This window comes from Podarcis pityusensis (genome assembly GCF_964106645.2).
Source record: "Podarcis pityusensis genome assembly, chromosome: 11".
NCBI classification, from domain to species: Eukaryota; Metazoa; Chordata; class Lepidosauria; order Squamata; family Lacertidae; genus Podarcis; species Podarcis pityusensis.
This window is the reverse complement of record NC_138036.1, coordinates 48942570-48962507: the sequence shown is the minus strand read 5'-3', so window position 1 is coordinate 48962507 and position 19938 is coordinate 48942570. Positions and strand designations below refer to the sequence as shown.

Below are 19938 nucleotides of genomic sequence, written 5' to 3'. Positions count from 1 at the left end.
GCTGCTTTTGACTGTACCCTGAGTGCTTTCACGGAGAACACAGAGAGGTTCAACAAGAAAGCTTTTTCACTACCTGCCTGGTAAATAACCAGTTTTATGGTCCAGGAAAGCTAAGGGGATGACCAACATTATGTTAAGAGATGAACCCAGGGAGAAAGCAGAACCAAGCTCTCAACTTGGGATATTGGTTTATGCATGAAGTTGCATTCTGTGAAGGATCATTATTCAAGATGTAACAAACAGTAATCCAGTAACAGGTAGATAGGTGTGTTGGTCTGCTGTAGTCGAAACAAAATAAAAAATTCCTTCCAGAAGCATCTTAGAGACCAACTAAGTTTGTTACTGGTATGAACTTTCGTGTGCATGCACACTTCTTCAGATACACTGAAACAGAAGTCACCAGACCCTTATATATAGTGAGAGGGTGGGGAGGGGTATTACTCAGAAGGGTGGTGGGAATTGGAGTTACGACTGCAATTGGACTTAGAGGAAAAAGCAAGGGGTGAGATGGCTAAAAATAGCTTTATCATGTATAATGAGATAAGAATCCAATGTCTCTATTCAGACCAGGTCTCTCCATGGTTTTAAGTTTGGTAATAAGTTGCAATTCAGCAACTTCTCTTTCCAGTCTATTTCTGAAAATTTTCTGTAATATGACAGCTACTTTGAGATCTTGTATAGAATGTCCTGGGAAATTGAAGTGTTCTCCTACTGGTTTTTCTGTCTTGTGATTCCTGATGTCAGATTTATCCTTTGGCGTAGGGTTTGGCCTGTTTGTCCAATATAAATTTAGGGGAGGTGTGGCGATTATAGGGGAGATTATAAGTGATTAACTTCATTACAGAATGAACAAAAACAAGTCTAGAAACCTTGTAGCTTAAAAAAACACAAAATAGCAAGGTGACCAAAGAATGAAATGGTTGGGGAGCACCTAAGTGTGTAATATAGTCATAACAGGGTCAATTTATGTTTTTGGGGTGCAAAGCAGGCAGAACAGCGTCTCAGCTAAGAAAACTTACTAGTAGAGCTATCTATGAAGGGTGTCTGCATCACGGCTTTCTTCTTGGGAGATGTTTTGTAGCTCCCACCTCTCTATCATCTGACTACCGCCTATGCCTGGCTGTAACCTTGTACAAAAAGCAGACAGATACAGAACTTGCCATTGCGATGCATTCAGACAGTAAAATAAACTGGGAACGGGAATGTTATAAAATACAGGCATTATTGTAAAATCTTAGCAGATACCACAATGCAGCAAACCTGCTGAGATACGAAGACTACACCTTATGTTGCAATGACAAGTCTAATTAACAATTTAGCATGAAAAAAATGGGGTTATGTTTAAGGACTTGCCAAATCCAAAGAAACTCGGAGTGTTGTTAAGACAGCCCTGATATTTAATTGAGAGGGAAAGAGAGAATGCAAAACAACAACTACCTCTAGTACCTCATTAGAAAGAAAACAATTGTTTTGGGTCTATAGTCCAGGCAAATCTTAGCTACTCCAAGTAAAAAAAGCAGAGAAAGATATAATTTTAAAAAGCAATAAGGCTTCCCTTGAAAAACCAATTCTCTGTGCAAACAGCCTCCAGAGCAAAAGCCATGAAGCTAGATATTGTAAACATATCACAATGAGCCATTACTAGGCTTGGGCAAAACATTTGCTACAATTCACAATTATATAGGGAAAGATAACATTGGAGCCTTCTCGAAATATTAGCCGCCACCACGTATCTGAAATTACTACTAAAACAAAAATGAAACTTCAATTTCAATAAATGTTTGTAAACCAGGATGGTGGTGGTTGCAAACAGCTTTTCACAGTAGCAGATTTGTTAATTTCCAACAGAAAGTTATATAATATAGAGAGGCATTTCAAGCAAGAGGATCAGCGGTATTTAATACAGGTAAATAGCTTGTGCCATCTGACAGATTCTCAGCAGAAAGCTATGCTTTTAAAAAGGTTTTTTTTTCCTATCCTGTAATTTTTGTTACCATGTTAAATTCCAAAGCAACTTTGTGCCACTTTTTGAAAGGCTTGCTTTTATACAAACTGAGATGAAAAATTATACAGGTTATGATAAATTTATTCCTTGCAGCTGTAAAGGGAAATTTGTCTAGAACAAATGGAATTAAAAAGCCAATGAAGAAGTTTGTTTGTTGCTTGTTTCTTCCCAAGCTTCCTCTCCCAGCTACTGAACAAGATGCCAAGATTTGGCCAAAAAACCCCAAACTAGATAGAATTCAAACTATCATATGAAAAGCAAAAAATCTTTTTTTTTTACAGCTAACAGGAACCAGCAGCCATCAACCTAATGAACACTTCCTAGTTCTAGATATTATTTCAACACAAGCTTGATTTGGCGTGAAAATCTCTTTCCACTGAAGCCCCTTCCCCATCCTACGTCATGCAGGGAGATTCAGATTGTCTCAAGATGCTTTGCCAAAGCAGTAAGATCTGTACACCTTGACACTTAGCAAAAGTGCAAATCCTACTTCAGCCTTTGGTATAGAAGTTATTGACAAGCAAGGCTTCGGATTTCTCCCAAGAAAATGCCTTGACCAGAACTAACCAAATTAGAACAGCTGGAAGTTCACTTTTCTGGCTTGTCACCCAACAGGAAATTTCAAAAATAAGATGAGGCAGAGCTTGCTGGCAATAGAATATGTAACACTTTCTCCTCCAAAGAAAGAACATGTCTCATCACAGCATCTTTAGCTGACATTCAAATACAATCGTACATTTAATTATTTCCTAATTGCACATCAAAGACACCCATCAGGATAGCTGATAAGAGGGACTATGGCTCGGTCAGAACAGGAGACTCTTAAATCTCAAGGTCATGGGTTTGAGTCTCACGCTGAGCAAAGAATTCCTGCATCGCAGGGGGTTGGACAAAAGGGTTCTTGTGATCCCTTCCAACTCTATGATTCTGAGAGTCTATGTCAGCTTCCCCAGCCTAGTACCCTCCAGATGTTTTGGATTCAAACTCCCATCATCCCAAGTCAGCATGGATATGCTGGCTGGAACTGCAAGCTCAAAGCTTATGGAGGAAACAAAGCTGGGGAAGGTCGATCTAGGTTGATATTTATTTTTCCTCAACTACATGTTCAACTCATCCAGTATCCTGTTATAACAGGAGAGGGACTGCCTGCATGTGTTAGATGAACTTGTACATAAATATGGGGGGGGGGGGGAGAGAGACAAAATATGGCCTAGCGACTGCCTCTCTCTTTTAATCCTATTAATATGCATACTGTCAAGTGACCTCTTGGCTTAACGCGGTCTTTCTTCTACCATGGAAAAAGGTGGTATACTACTTTTGCCAAGATTCTCTCGCAAACACAAGACACAGAATTAGGCAATTTATCCTATAAAGATCCTTTACATAACATTACACCATCTGACGATATTTTATGACACTGCAAAAAATGATAATTATCAAATTAGATGCTAATCAATAAGTAACTGTCCCTTTCCTGGTGTCTTAACAGTACTGGAGAGCAAAAGATCTAACATGTAAGCAACTTTACTTCAGCTCCTCAGCACACAAAGTCTACTATCTAGAATGATTTTCAAGCTATCCTTAAAGCAAATCCCATTTTTTTTTTAATTTCTCAGGACTCCATTACACTATTTTGATAAACGAGAAGAACAAATATGTCTACAAACCTGAATTTCATGGCTTCTTCTCAGAGCTATTTAGCTAGAGCACCAGCAAGGTGTAAACTGATGCAATTCCAGGATTCCAAAAGAAATTCTATTTCTGATACAAGACTAAACTTTAAATGGGGCATTAATTTTGGTTAAAATTTACCAACTTTCTTACACACTTCCCTGCCAAACAACATTACTTATACAGAATGAAAAGGTGCAGGATGGCCACTTTTAGGTCCTTTCATCAACATTATCTTTTTATTTCACACACCCTATGAGACACTTGTAGCCTATTTCAAACACGTTATCAACCTGAGTTCAACACAGACCACTTTCCTCCATCCTCAGCTTGAACCAAGCACCACCCAGTTTATCCTCTTTGGGGGGATAAACAGTCCAAATCTCCACTTCACACATTGAAAGGCTTTGTGGGGAAGGGTAACAGAAGTGAAAAGTGTTCTGGGGTGTTGTTTCATTTCAATGACATTCATATCCTTAGGTAACAACTGTTGTAAGATATGATAGCCAATAATGCATATGAATGTAGCATCTTTCTTAGACATTAAGCAGATTATTAGACATTTTAAATTTCCAGTACTTCAAACGTTTACTTCTTGGGTTTGATACGGTGCTGTAATGAATCTGGCAAAAGTGGAAGTCAATTTTATCAGTGAATTGCCCTTTTCCTATCTTCAATGAACACTCCAATAGCAAGACTCCCATCTTGTGGCGGAATGGATCACTGTAGAACACGAATCGCCAGAGAAAACTTTTGGCTTTCACGGCATTTAGAATAGGTCATGTCTATTTCTGATTTCAGTATCCTTTCTCAAAATATGTATCGTTGAACATTGATCTTGATGGCTGGAAACCAATTTAGCTCGATTTTATGATCCTGGCAAAGGAACATTTCTGCTTGCAAAACATTTAAAACAATGCACCTACAAGCCAGAATATGTTTTTTCACTTTCATTAACTGATAACACTAACAAAAAAGGGCACATTCCACTTTCCCAATTATAACCAACTATATCAAAGCTTCTCTGTAGCCAACCTGAGGAGCTCTAATCAATCCAGCTAATAATCGAGGGTTAACACCCACTCAATAAGGAAAAGGCAATCTGTAATAAGACCAATGAACAAAGGAAAAGCATCTATGAACAATAAAGATGGTTCTGAGATGCTGCTGACCCAGCTCTAAGCACTGATTCTCTAGTTTGGTTGAGACATGGTAGATGCAGACAATGTAAGGTTGGCTAAAGGACTAGAACACTCCTTACCTACTTCACATATCAAACTTTTCTATTAGTGTTTTATTAGCATGAAAGAATAATTTCTTCTAAATATCAAATGCAGGTGGCCCTTTGCAGGGGTGAGGAATCCCTGGTCTACAGGTCAATTCTTGCTTGCCTTTAGAAAACAGCCTAAGGGGAGAAAGACATTGAGGTTCTCATGTCTTGGAAGAGCAGGGAGGAGCAAAGGATCTCTCGGACCTTGAATTAAATTGGATGGTTTGCAAAGCAGAGGGATGGTCTCCCAAATATGCTTGAGGCTGGGTGCAAGGCACCTCCTTGCCTTGGAGAAAAGTGTGGGGAAATGCCCCTCAGAAGCATCCAGTCTACAAGAGACTTGACAAAAGCAGGAAGACTGCTCCCCATCTTGTTATAGGCTGGGTACAACATCAGGTGGTGAAACTCCAAACACACAAACACCCCAGAAAAATCTAAGCAGTATTTTGTTGTGGTTACTGAAAGCTGATTGATGTTTTAAAGGTGTAAGTGACAAGCATATTGTAAAATGTTGAAGGCAAGTACAATTGGGGTTGAGGACTGGAGTGATCATTCTGTGATATTATGGCAGTGGACAAAGCTGTATTGCAACTTTTGAATAAATGTTTAATAAAAATAAAGACAAGTACATAGCTAAAAAGAATTGGTCTAAGCACAAAAGGTACACCGGTCATTAAAGACAGTTTCTTTCACCAACAAATCTGATGGTTCCACATTTCATTTCTAAAGGAAAAGAGTACCCCCCCACCCGCCAAAAAAAATACAAGTCCCTTCTTAAGGTAACTTTTATTTGTTAATTTGACATGAAAAGGTATGCAGGTTACACTAGAATTTAAAAAACACACCTAACACATTATCATAAGCCTGATTTGTGGTAAAGTTTCTAAGTGAAGCAAAACTAGCAAAAGAATTTTATTGAATCCTTCATCCTTCTATTTATGATGCAATTGTTGGATAATGTTCTTTACAAATGTTCCAAGTAAAACTTGTATAACCTGATAGCTAAAATACAAAAGTTTTCAGTATAAAAGGTTTTTTGTTGAGTGCCCCTTTACTTCCCCTTCCAAAAAAAAAAAAAAAATCTAATAATGTAAAAGGACAAAGAGTAGATGCCTAATCTAACTAACAAACCCCCCACACAGTAGTTTATTATTCCTAAATGAAGATATTAGAAAAGGACCAGCATAAAAATGAGGGCTGTTTTTGAAAAACAGTACATTATTCAGTGTCAATATTTCACATTTCAAAAAGCTATATATATGGGTTTCACTTACAAAAAGCTCCATCTCTGTGACAAATGAAATTAAGGCCAGACACAGCTTTAAAATTCACAAAAGGAAATACAAAAATATTGTGCTTCCAAGCAAGTTCTTCTCTGCAGGAAGGGATTAACATAACTGAGGATATACAGATGACGAGTTTACATGATTGCACAGCTTTTGTTGGCTGTTCGTGGGTCTCCCTGTTTTAAAGAGAGAAAAGACAGCTTTAATTAAGGTTAAAGTAGGGACATTTTAAATATCTTTCAATAATTGTAGTTTGATGAACTGTTTTTAACAGTCTGCCTTCTTCACTGAGCTTTTTGTCATGGGAACTGCTTGTGGACAAATTCATGGGCACATGTTTTATCAAGCAGGAAACACTTTGAGCCAGGGGTGGAGAACATGTACTTTCTTCAGATATTGTTCACTCCCATCAGTCCCTGCCAGCATGAGCAATGCTCAGGGATGGAAACCTTTGAAGGGCTTGAGCAGGAGTTCATGTGCAAAGGGTAACTACCAGTACATTCTAAATTCATGGCTGATGAGCAAAGAGATCTTGCTCAGAGAGGAACCAAAACCACTGCTTTCCACAATATAGTGCCTTATTGGAAAGTCAAGTTTCAAAATGTAATGCTTGGCATAAAATTGTAGGCTGCACAATGAGTTAAACAGAATATTGCCTGCCACAGCTCTAGGTCATGATTTTGATCTAGTGCAATGCAAGCCATGCATGTTTAAAGCTGTGATGAGCAATACAATTTAGTTTCAGCCCTTTTAGCCAGAGTTGGCCCACATGTTCTCTAGCACATCAGTGTCTCTGCAGCCGAGATTCTCAAATTACCAATGAGAGCCTATGTTAGGCATAGGGAACCCATGGTCCTCCTGTTGCTGTTGGACTACAACTCCCATCATCCCTGACCATTAAGTCATCCTGGCTGGGGCTGATGGAAGTTGGTCCAATAACATCTGGAGGGCTAGGTTCCCCACCTTTGGGCTCTGCTTGGGACTCACATAATGCTTACCTCATAGTGGCCACTAAAATTGCTACATCTTAAGACCTTTAGATACACAGAAGGTTACTATGGACATAACTTTACTTCACTGTGGCAATATGAAAGAGTTGCAGGAATTCTTCCAAATACCAATATTTTGATTTTTTTAAAACCAATTACCTGGATTGTTCTCCTGCCAAGGTCACTAGGGAAATAGGTTTATTTTCCACATCACTATTTAAGTTACAGGAAGCAGGTGACGCTGTGGTCTAAACCACTGAGCCTCTTGGGATTGCCAATTGGAAGGTTGGCGGTTCAAATCTGCATGACAGCAGTGAGCTCCTGTTGCTCTGTCCCAGCTCCTGCCAACCTAGCAGTTCGAAAGCATACCAGTGCAAGTAAGTTATAAGATACCTGCTGGTGGAATAGATCCTCTTCTTCTACAGCTTCAGCTGGTTCTTCATCTACTTCCTCCACCTCTTCAACTTCAAGTAAAGTTGTCTTGAAGACGGTGCTTCTCTGAGCAACTTCCTGTAACAGATGCAGCTGTTCAGTTAGTCAATGCTTGCAACATTAAGGTAATGTTAAGCTATCTGGCATTTTTTAGTGACCATTTGTTGGATGTTAGTATGACTGTTGTCAATCTAGAATCTGACACAGACTGTACTAGTGGCTTGTACCAGTACACTATATATCCAAGCAAAAAGTACAGTTCTGTTCCACTTTGGGGGCTATTCTCACTATACAAATTAGTTTGTGATGAGCATAGGTTAGCCAGGTTTCCAACATTACCTCTCCCTGAGAGTTTTTCAGCACAACTTTCACATCTTTGCCAGTGCCCCAAGAGTTTTGGTTCTTCCAGATGAGGTCAGAAGGAGGACTGGCTGTTACTCCAGCATTAGCAGCCCATATCTGGGAAAGGGAAAGATACGTCAATCAGGATTAAAATACGTCTTCCAGAAAAGAATTATGCAAGCTCTATCTACAGCAATAGTTCTGGAAGCAAATAAATGGCGGAAGACCTAGACAAATACATTCAGCTTAAAGGGATTGATCCATAATAACTGCATTTGTAATAAGTTAAATTTTCTTAGCTGAACTTTATAAAAAGCGATTTATAGAGTACCATACAAGTTGCACCCCATTTGCAATATCTGTAGATAATGTAGATATCTGCAGGGTGGAGTCATGCCCTTCCAAAACAGACCCAGGACCCACAGCTTTCTGGAGAGTTCTGTAATTGCCATGGGTGCAGGTTAGATGGCTCACACCAGAGCTTTCCAAACTTTTCCAGTTGGTGACACACTTTTTGCTCATGCATGCTCTATTTCCCTCTCATGTTTAGAGGTGCCTAAGTGCAAAGTAGCATCACTCGCTAAGCAGGAGTTACTGTTTCCCTCAGAATACTGACACAGGAAAACTGGTGTTGGGGAGGAGTGACAAACCCACTCATCTCCACCTTTTACATTTTGCTTCTAACCAGGCTCAGCACCAGAAAGCCTGGCAGTAGAAGAAACAGCCCAAGTCTGAGAGAAAAATATCGAGACTGGCACAGGGAAAAGGTTAAAAGCTCATTCTGTTCCAACCAGATAAATATTCCACCACCATTTTCCTATTATTCCACCAAAGGGTTTTCAAGAGATGAATTTACTAGGATCACTGTGTGTAACAATGTTTGCAACTCTTTAGGAAGCCACTGAAAGTCCTTAATAGAAAATGAAATACATACACCTAGATTGGAGCAGCAGCAGCAATTACCAAAGAACCCACGTTAGACCCAAAGCACGTTTCCAACACGCTAATCCCAAGTTACATTTTGATATCTCAAAAAGTAGGTTTCACTTACTGTAACAGTCTGGCCTGCCTTCAGCACATATCTTGAGGTATATTTGTAAGTGACAGAAGAGTCTCCTATTTTCCTTATCATCTCCCAACCTCCCATTGGTTGGTCCTAAACAAAAGCAGGTGATGTTTTAATGTCAAGCCATTATGTACTTATTTCTGAACATTAAGACTAGTCTTATAAACCAGGTTGTTTTTATCCCCACCTGACCCCTTATGAACAACATTTGACACAGACAGGCTGCCCACCTGTCAATCACCTGACGTCACCTTTTCTGACTGCAGGGGTCTTCAGAAATCCCTCTGTGATCTTGCACAGCACATTGAAAAGGGCTTTGCCAACTGCTAGTGCCTGCAGGCATCCCTTTCAGTTAGTAAGGTTTTTAGCTGCCCCCTCCCAACCCATCATATATGTCAAATGTAGGACAGGTGCACATGGCTTGGGACAAAATGCTCTGGTGGGCATGATTAAGACCACAGGCCAGAGGTACCCCACTTCGACTATATATGGTTACCTGGGAGGAAGTCCTGCTGAATTCAATGGGGCATACTTCTGAATATCAATGTATAGAATGTCACTACAGTGCACTTGCAAGTTATATGCATTTAACATGTGCGCATTCATTATTTTTTTTAAAAAATGATATTTATTGGGAATTTAAAGTTACATAAAAAAAAGAAAAAGAAAAAGCAAGAAAAAAGAGATTAAACAATACAAATCAATAAAAGGAGAATAAAAAGTACAAAACATACAATACACTAAAATCAAAAACAAGAGCAAAAGAATAAATTTAAAAACAAATCCAATATTCCCATACCCTTATCTTCATTAACTTGTTTCCTCGACCTCCTCAAACCTCCCTTTTTTGTATTCTAATTATTAATTATCTCAGCAAATCCTTTCCATCTTTCACTGTATTCTGTCCTTTAGTTGTCTTAATTTATTTTAGCCTTATCTTACCATAAAAAAACACACCTTAGAACTTAAAAACTTATTTATACATAACTCCTTATAACATTTCTACTAAAGCCTAATAGTTTCATTCCAAGATTTTCCTAACAGTCATTAATTTTGCAATATTTCTCTAAATGAATTTTTAAGCTTTCTGCCAATCTTCATCCACCGTCTCTTCTTCCTGGTCTCGGGTTCTGTCAGTCCTTTCTGTCTGTTCCATCTAGTCCATCAACCTGGTGATCTTATGTCCGAGGATCTTAACTCTTTTCCATGTCCCTTCTGCAGATCTTCTTCATAATTGTACCTGTACTTTACTTTGTCTTCTGCTGGTCTTGTACGCATTCAGCTTGGCAAAAATATTAATTAAAAATGGGGTGGAAAGAAGGGGGGCATCTGGAGGGGGGAGGCCTTTGGCAATCCCACCTGCCATGGCGCCCAGTTTGTTTTAACTAGATATGATTTTGGCTTTAGGCACTATCCCTGGAACGTTTAAGTAGCTGGCTTACCATATAAGTCATTATATACACTTGAACATCAAGCCATTCAAAACACAGGGAGGATGGTGAAATAGATATGCCTTCTAACCCTTTCTATCAATATCAACTTGATCACTATGCAACCCTTATTGTTTCACCTGGGACACATCTTGTAAGACCATTTAAGAGTTTTACACTCTTGAGCCACTCTCAACTTTTGCAGGACAAGTCATCAGTCACAGGAGAACATTTGTTTGTTGCTGCTGCTGCTTCTTTCTCCGGTCATCCAGGGAAATGTCATCTACATTTTAACCACCTCATCTGATTATTCAGGTTTCCATACCTGCTCAGAAGTGTTTTTCAAGCGGATAAACTTCCCGTCTACATCTATTTCCTCAATGCAGATATTTCCAGTAGCAGAAGCTGAATGAGAGATGCTAACGCTACTACTGGCCTCAGATTCCTCAACATCAACCCTCTTCCTCTTTCCCCTGGTTGTGCGCACACTGCGGCTGGATGATGCCCGAGAGACTGTCACACGAGAAGATGGGCTGGGAGTAAGTTTCAATCTGCGGAAGGGGGGGGAAAAAGGAAACCCATCAACACACACTTTTCAAGTGTGCTTTCATCTCTCTCCTCAGGCAGCATGGATTAGTAACATGTTTTGTAAACTCTGATAATTACGTTGAATATATTAATTACCTGCAAGGTTGGATTTCAAGCAAGTATGTGCATTTTGGATTATTTCCCCACCATTTAGAGTGGGTGGGAAGAACCAGGGCTGGGACTAAGGGTTTTCAAGGACAGGGTTGGCCTGGGAATGAGGGATTAAGTTTCCTTTAAAAATTATTATTATACTATTTCAGTTGGGAGTGCCCAGGGTGAAGAGCAACATTTAAATCAACCATTAAAACTTCAAGAGAAAATATTTACCTTGCAAAACACCAAGCATAAGAGGAATAGTTTGGCTGTATATACCTATAAACCATAATTTAAATGCCTTCTATTTCATAAGACATTATACCTGGAGAGATACTAGTGTTCACATTCAGCAACTGGGGAAAAGTTTTACACTTGACTGAGAAGCTCTTTCCATCATTCATCTCTAGTTGTTAAAATATTTTGCTCTTCACATATAGCCAATATCCCTTCCCCTTCTTAAACATGGACTGCATGTGCCTGGAATAATTGGGCAGGTAGTTGGAGTACATAATCTTTAGGATAACTTCCATTCTCCTGTAAAATGACAACTATTTCTTACCTTTCTTCTTCACCTTCCAAGAGCTTTCTGTATGCACTGATCTCCATGTCAAGCGCCAATTTTACATCAAGGAGTTGTTCATAATCACTCAACTGCTGTTGCATTTGGTCTCTTATCTCTGCCATCTCTCTCTCTTTATCAGACAGTGCCCTGCGAAAGTTATCTCTTTCTTTAGCCAGGATATCCTCCAGTTCTTGCATCCTTTCTAGCCATTCTCTAGACTAAAAAAGAAAATAAAAAATGCAGACACCAACTTCAGGAATTTTAATTTCTAAAAGCCAATATTCAAAGACATAGAATGAATATGAAGAGCTATGCAAGTGTTACATTCCTGTTTTTAATACAAATTGCCTGTTGTGCAAGGTATTGTGTCTATTGCTTCATATTTAAAAGTGACAAAGCTGATGTCTATGGTTGTGAATCTGTTTTCAAAAAAAGCACAAACAGAACACACACACGTACAGACACTTCCTATGTTGGGCAAGAATAAATCTAGCAAGTCACTGAACAATTGCAGAACTGGCTCATTACTGGAACACAGACAAGCTGAAGCACTTATATTTTCTCATTTGCTAGCATATTACGCAAAGGGCATGGGCATGGCTTAAGAAAGAGAATGGCATTAAGATGCAGCTGATGATAATCAGTGATGTTGTGCACACTGAACAGAAAATTGAAAGTGAACCAAAATAATCTCAATTTTGCAACCCATATAGTTCTGTAAATTAAGCAAGCTTACATAAATGCCTGGGTTGGCTATGAAGGACCATTTTGATTTTACTGGTTAAAAGAAGGGGCTAAGGAGGACCCTGAAGCCCTACCCCAGACCCTGCAAATAATGTTTGGGCCCCTCTAATCTTCTGAGGAATCACTACATATCACTACCGTATGTCAATTTCACTCTCCTATCCTGACGTGGTGAGAGAAGTCAACCAGGCTCTGCTGACTGAGATTGAGCCAAAGGCTTCTTCCTGGGACCAGAGCTATGGGGTGCTGGCGCGGGGATGAAAGTCTGTCATTTGTTTTAACTCTGTATTTACTGGGTACAAGATGAGATCCCAAACCATCCTTGACCTCCCCTCACTGACTTCAAACCTTGAGAGGGGCTGCAGCACCAACTGACAGGCAAAAACAAACAAATCCACCCCTCCCCATTGGCAAGTTTGAGAGGAACAATAGAGGAGTTTCTGTTTGCTCCTGAAGTGCTATGTTTCAAAGATGCAGCATAAGGTCAGGGAGAAGTCCCCACTCCTTTGGGCATGTCCTAGCGACAAGTTTTTAGTTGGCCAACAAAGTCACCCAAAATTTGGGTATTCCCTACAAACATTCCAGCAAATCTTCATAAACCTAAGGGTCAAAAACACAGTTTATTATTTAAAAATTAGAAATGAAAGCTGAGAATCTCAGGAAACTGAATTCTATGCTCCAGCAGAATTACAGCACAAACACACAATGAATTCCTCTTGTCTAAAAAGAAGCATTTGTTCATTTTCGGTAATCAATACAATGGAGTCAGACTGAACAATAGTAAGAGTTTCATAAATCAAGAGGGGAACAAAAGGTGGAATTGACCCCAAAATGGACAACAAATTGGCCCAGTCTATTTCAAATGCAGGATTTTTAAAAAAAGAATAAAAAGATTAAAGTACAACACACACAACAGTAGCCTGGAAAACCACTGAACTACTTGTAATGTAATGCATAAAATATCTGAGAAGTACTTACCTGCTACTAAGGTGATAAAGACAGGACTGTGGAATCCCTTACCTCTTTCTGCAAATTAGCCAGTTGGGAAGAGAGGCTGTCAATGCGCATGCGACTTTCCATGAGTTCTTCTCTGACAGTGTTGGCTGCAGAGCTAGACATTTCAGAAGAGAGTCTGGCGTTCTCAAGCTGCAGGAAAACAAGCAGAACACACTCCACATTTGGTCTGCCAACAAATAGAGAAGCAAGTGCTTGTACTTTAAAATATCTGCAACAACATTAAGTAAGGCACACATTGCGTGTAATACAGGAAACCTGTCATGCAGGCTTTTCTGAAAATCTGACAGCTAAGAACATATGTAATATTTCTCCGGGACAACCCCTCCAACCACAAAAAAAAATCAGATCCTTTTATCCTTATTTTCCCCTTAGGCCACGTGCCATTTCCTCAACTTTTTCATCAACTAAATATGGAAGCATTTAATAAGCTAAGGAACCATGATAGCAAATAATGTTCAAAGGAATGCAAGGATTTACTAGAAAAACCATCAAAGTGACCTTCTGAACTTATAGAATGGCTCCTCAATAACTTTCAACAGTGATCCAAAACTGTTCAGAGTCATATAGCTACAAGTGAACTCAACTTAGTTGAAGGTAATGGTGTTGTTGCTTAATGCTTTTAAAAGAAAACAATCCACACCAGCTATACTACAGTTGCAAGTTTTCCAATGCAATGAAGTACAGCTTCACAAGACAGCACAAAGATTAACATACAGTATTTTAAGAATGCCTTCTGAGGCTAGCTAAGTTTTAAGGCTACATATGAAGGAAAGAAGCACAGTAAGCAGGAAATTCATTTGACTGCCGAATGACTCCGTCTTGGAAAAGCACTACAGTCATACCTCATGTTACGTTTGCTTCAGGTTGAGCATTTTCAGGTTGCATCCCGCGGCGACCCGGAAGTACCAGAAAGGGTTACTTCCGGGTTTCACTGCTCGTGCACGCGCAGATGCTCAAAATGCCGTCATGTGCATGCGCAGAAGCGGCGAATCATTACCCGCACAGACGCGGGTTGCGTTCTGCTTATGTTGCGAGCGGGCCTCCGGAACGGATCCCATTCGTAACCAGAGGTACCACTGTATTCACCATGTTAAGACCTTCAGGATCTCCATAGAAGTAAATCTACAAATGCGAGCAGGAGTCTTTAGGTGCATAGCAAAGGCCCTTTCAGCTCAAGTAGGATGCACAAGACAAGGAAATGGGATAGCCTGGAATGTTGGCCAGATATGGAGGACTAGCAGTAACTTTGGCTGCACTGATTGGATAGCACTTAAATGGTGCGGGCCCGCACTACCTTTTCTTAAGCAAGTGGTTTCTGAACAGCTCATTCTGTACTAGATCAGTCAAGTATGACACAGGGAAGCCTGCAGCCCCAGGTTGACTATAAGAAAACGCCCTGCTCTTCAAACATTCCAGTTGTCTACAGTAACTCATCTTTAACATTAGCAAAGCTTTTCTGAAATGTTAACATGCACCCTTGTTGACTTGAATATATATTCCACTTTGCTTCTTTGCCCAGATTAAAAGAAATTGTGTTGAGTTTTATTCACTACAGCTACACTAGTTCAAAATAAGTTGTTTTTAAAAGAAGCATTCACGTTAAAGGAAATTTCTATTTTGTATATTGGTGTTTAACCCATTACTACCTATCAATCTCTAGAAGAAATGAAATTTAAGCTCACATCCAGAAACAGTTTCTATTTCAATTATTCAGACAAAGTTTCTGTAACACAACTATCAGGATTTTATTATATGCAAGAGTAAATATTAATACTTTGGCATGGTATGTCTCTTCAAGCTCCTCCTTATACATTTTCACTTGCACATCATGCTGCTCTCTCATTTCTTGAAGCGCCTGAGCAAGTTTGTGCTCATAATCTATCCGACGCCCGGAGTCCACCTCAACAAGACGGGTCTCATGCTTTCTTCTTGTCTCATTGATTTCCTAAGGAGGAATAACATTACTTTTCAATAACACAATTTCACTAAGCAAAGAAAAGCAAGGATGGCATATTAAATAAAGTATGACCCCATTGGCTTTCCAGCTAGATTGCAATTGCTTTGTATACTGATAAGAAGGAAAGTCTCGCTTAAATAGGTTTCTTGGGGCTCAGCTTTTAAGAGAAATACTCCAAATATTTTTTTTTGATATGCCACTTTTACGAGGGTGCCCCCCCCCCCCAAATCTTCTTACTAAATGTGCTCCAATATATTACTTTTATGAGCTTGGGGATTAGAATGGGTATCCTCTTGGGATTGCTTCCAGTCTTAGGGTTCTTTATTTGTAAGACTGGATCTGAGAATATTGCTAAAAAGGTCAAACCAGTTCTTCTGTTAAGTAAACAGTCCTGGCCATGTCTCTTAAATACCCCCCTTTTGCCATGTAAGCTAGGGCAATGGGCTGGCACAGGAAATAGCTGGAAACGCTTCAGGTATAGAAAAATGAGGGTATATCTCCTCCTTCACTGACTGGAAGCAATGCTGAGACAGACAGGAATACAAGCACAAAAAATCCACAGCCTTGGAGAGTCTGAAGTAAAGATGGAGAAATGTATTCGGTTTGCTTTTATAAGCAACCAACCTTATACTCACTTCCCATACTAATACATGGATCAAAACGCAATAATCCTTCGGACAGCATGCTTTCGCAAATGTTATGATTGTTCTCTACTCAAAATTTTTACCAAAATGCATAAAACATGTATTTTAGGATAAATCACCTTTAGAAATACATACATTAAGACATAGCACACATCCATATTTAAGCTCAAATCAAAACACCAATTTGTGTTGTTGTTTTTAAAATCGAAGTTTAGTGCTGTAACAGGACAGACTTTGGGATAGACACATGTGCAAAATTGACACAGATCAGAAATAGACTGATCCGTCTATCACTACTTGGAGGCAGACACAGAGACCTGATTTGAAGCCAGGGTGCACACTGGCTTGTCACTGCATAACATTACCTTAGAACCTGAACTATATTACCTCTTCATAAATATTTTTTCGGAACTCCAGGTCTTCAATCAAACTTTGACAGCGATTTTCAAGATCCACTTTCAGTAAAGTTTCATCCACGAGCTGCTTCTTAGCAGCAGCTAAAGCTGCTTCAAGCTTAAAAGAAATAATTACAAATTAGCAAAAACACAATTCCAGCATAAAATAATTATCACAAGTAAAAATTAAGTGCCATCTGGCAAAGTTTTCATAAAGCTGGCCAATTATAGAATAAAGCACATTTGATGCACTGAAGTCAAGTTCACTCTTCATTAAGTACTGCTCATTTACTGATCCACAATGTCTCACGTACCGTTGTTTGGTTTATCATCATGGGAACAAGCAACAGCAAGTCTTGGGGCTTACACACTGCACCCCTTTGCCTGGCATAAAGAGCTGGGAGGTTTTTGCGTCAGTTCAAAACTAACATTAGGTAAGTGAACCCAGACAAGCCACAGTTAGTCTTAGCCAGTGTGAAAAATGCATATATAAACTAGGCACCAAATAGCTCCCCTTAAACCAAGGTTACACTCACCAAAATGGAATGTCTAGTTGCCATTTTGGGGCAAGACAGCTCTATAGCCTTATTATTCAAATGGACTGACTGTGATTATCAGTTAAACATATGGCTAGTTCAGATGACGACTCTGGGCTAGGTCAAGAGCATTGAGAACTTAAAGAAGAAAAGTCACTTGATTCAGGAGCAGTCCACATATATACTGGCCTATTCCAACCTCTTTTTCTTAATGGTGACTGTGCCTGCTCAGGGTGCACAGAAAAAGTAATTTGGTTCCAGAAATTCATTCTGATTGTGCAGATAACATATAACTAATAGAATTCTACAAGATGGGGTCTTAGTGTGTGAAAACAGTCCATTCAATGATCCCCAGATGGTGGATATGCCAGATGCCATCCTGGCACCCTGGAATCTTCACATGGTTGCAAGTGGTAAAAGCTAGCTGCAAAATGCACCTGGCACCTGGCTAATGTCAAATACTGGTCATAGCAATGATTGGCCAAAACAAGTAAATTTCAACCCATAGTTTAGGAAAACGGATCTGCTTCAAATAACCATAGTTAGGATTAACTAATTTACAGTCTGACCACAATGCTAAACTGTAATTGATCTAAATCAAAAGTTAAAGGTTTTGATTGCCTCCTGGCTGCACCAAAACAGCTGAGGTGCGAGTGCATGAGATCTAGGCTACTGTACATTACAGTAACCATTATCATTACATCCAAACTAGGCTATTATGAGAAACTAAGTTGCTTCCTATGGTGTCACAAGTGCAATAGACTTCAGGTTGCACAACAGACTTCACCTTCCTTTCCCACCCCCCATTGTAGCCTCCTGTTCGCCCCAAAATCTGCTCTGTTGTGCAGATCCCACCCCGTAATTTCTCAACACACTCACCAGTTTTGTTTTAATTAAAATAGTGAGCATTATTAACTACTCAACGAGCTGTAGCCACATTTGTAAGATGCTGTTGCTGCTTATTCCAAGCTGGCCTGAAGCGCACTGTGTAGTAACTTATATATTTACCTGAGCAATCTGATCTTTTAAATCTTCAAGGTCCACCTCCAGGCTTTTCTTGTCACCAAGTGCTGTGGCAAGTGCAGCTTCTTTAGCATTCAGAGCAGCTTCAAACTCTCGAAGCTTAAGCATTGCTCCATTTAGATCAGATTCTTTTTTTGCATAGCTAAAAACAACAATAATTAAAAAACAGGAAAACGAAGTTCAATAAGGTACCTCAGATATTTTCTTCAATGCAAGATGAAACTTAAAAAGAGCTGTATGACTATAGTTGGATTCCACTGGTTTGTGGGGAATGGAAAATCTGCTAAAAGACTTAAACTCTAGTGAGATGTAATTTACTTCATCCTTACAGTTCTTAATATATAAGCCATGTGAAGATAAAAGCCTCATTCTGTGTAATCCTTTCTAGTGAAGAACTAGTACAGTGGTACCTTGGGTTACAGACGCTTCAGGTTACAGACTTCGCTAACCCAGAAATAGCATCTCGGGTTAAGAACTTTGCTTCAGGATGAGAAAAGAAATTGTGCAGCGACAGTGCGGCAGCAGCAGGAGGCCCCAATAGCTAAAGTGGTGCTTCAGGTTAAGAACAGTTTCAGGTTAAGAACGGACCTCCAGAACAAATTAAATTCTTAACCCGAGGTACCACTGTAACACTAAACTAATATTTCATCATAGTACATAGCTAGATTTTCAAAAGCGATTAAGATTTTGCTGGCTGTATATAAACCAATCAAAAACACTTAGCTATTTTTGCAATGCAAGCACTCTATGCCAAAACAGTGAAGAATAAGATTGCAAAGATGCTAAGATTAAGTATAGCCTCTATTTTATAGAGAAAAACCAAAGTGCAATATTAACTTGCTGAATGACTGTAGAACCTGAAGTTCAAGTTATTCAGCACACTCAACTGCTTTTAGCACCATCATAAAATTGTTATTGTGCAGCTGGGACACTAGCACTGTAAAAAGTAAAAGCCCAAAACATATCTACAAAAAACTTTGAATTTTGTACAATCCAAATTATGTGCCAGGGAAAGCAGTTCTGTGAGCAGAATAAAATACATAAGCAGAACAAATTTGTACAATCTACTCTCCTTTTCCTAGTCATGGGGAAAAGGCAAGCAGCTACTCAAGTTACTAAAACTCCACTCACAGCCACTGGAATAAATTTAATGGGTCTACGCTGAGTAAAACTTGGTGGGATATGACCTATAATTTTCTCTCTCCTTGCTGCACATCTATAGAGCTCTTAGGTAGAAAACTTAGATGAAGAGTGATTTGATTTGAGGTCCTTCAGGCCCCAGAACGGAAGCTACCCCAACAGTACATAAGTTGGTGGGCAGGCCTGCAGCGGAAACCAAAAAAACCACCATTCTTCCCAATGCAAACACTGAGGTGGGCCTTCATAAGTTTCATAGGAAGCCAGCGTATGAAATCCTCATCTTAATGAGAACATACTAGAGACTTTCTATATGTAACAAGTACTTTTCCAAGCATTTGCTTATTTGCTTAAGTGTTGTACAACTGTGGCTTTTATGTATTTGTTTATTTATAAACAACTTCACAGCTAAAGCTATCAAAGCTGTGTAATGTTATAATGCAGTTCCTTATTGTGGGGTGCCATACCCCATAACTGGAATATCCATTGTTATCCATACTGTCACCAAAATGAGTCCGGGCTACAGAGAAGAAACAGAAATTCCATTCTCAGCAAGGAAGGCGGTTTCCAAATCCAATAGCTCAGGGAACAGATTAGTCTGACCCAGAAGAGATAACAAGAGGTGGAACATACTAAGAACCCACACATTTATTCGTTTTTACCAGGAGCCTGGTTTACCTCTTGGGCAAAACTGAGTTTCTTTTCTTTTACTTATTATTACCCTTCTGGGTTTCCAGAATACTGAGCA

The 19938-nt window shown here is 39.4% G+C and overlaps 1 protein-coding gene across 2 annotated transcripts in view; it reads right to left on the bottom strand.

Moving 5' to 3' along the window:
* Positions 1-5717: 5717 nt before the first annotated feature.
* LMNB1 (lamin B1) overlaps positions 5718-19938 on the bottom strand; it is a 28718-nt gene continuing 14497 nt past the window's right edge. For both annotated transcript variants that reach the window (XM_080972761.1, XM_080972760.1), the window contains 10 exons: positions 18039-18195; positions 16487-16612; positions 15273-15443; positions 13502-13627; positions 11735-11955; positions 10817-11042; positions 9047-9151; positions 7993-8112; positions 7615-7731; positions 5718-6408 (listed from right to left, as the gene is read on the bottom strand). In XM_080972761.1, the coding sequence (XP_080828887.1) occupies positions 6367-6408; positions 7615-7731; positions 7993-8112; positions 9047-9151; positions 10817-11042; positions 11735-11955; positions 13502-13627; positions 15273-15443; positions 16487-16612; positions 18039-18195 (1411 nt within the window). In that variant the 3' untranslated portion in view covers positions 5718-6366. The remainder of the gene's footprint in view (positions 6409-7614; positions 7732-7992; positions 8113-9046; positions 9152-10816; positions 11043-11734; positions 11956-13501; positions 13628-15272; positions 15444-16486; positions 16613-18038; positions 18196-19938) is intronic.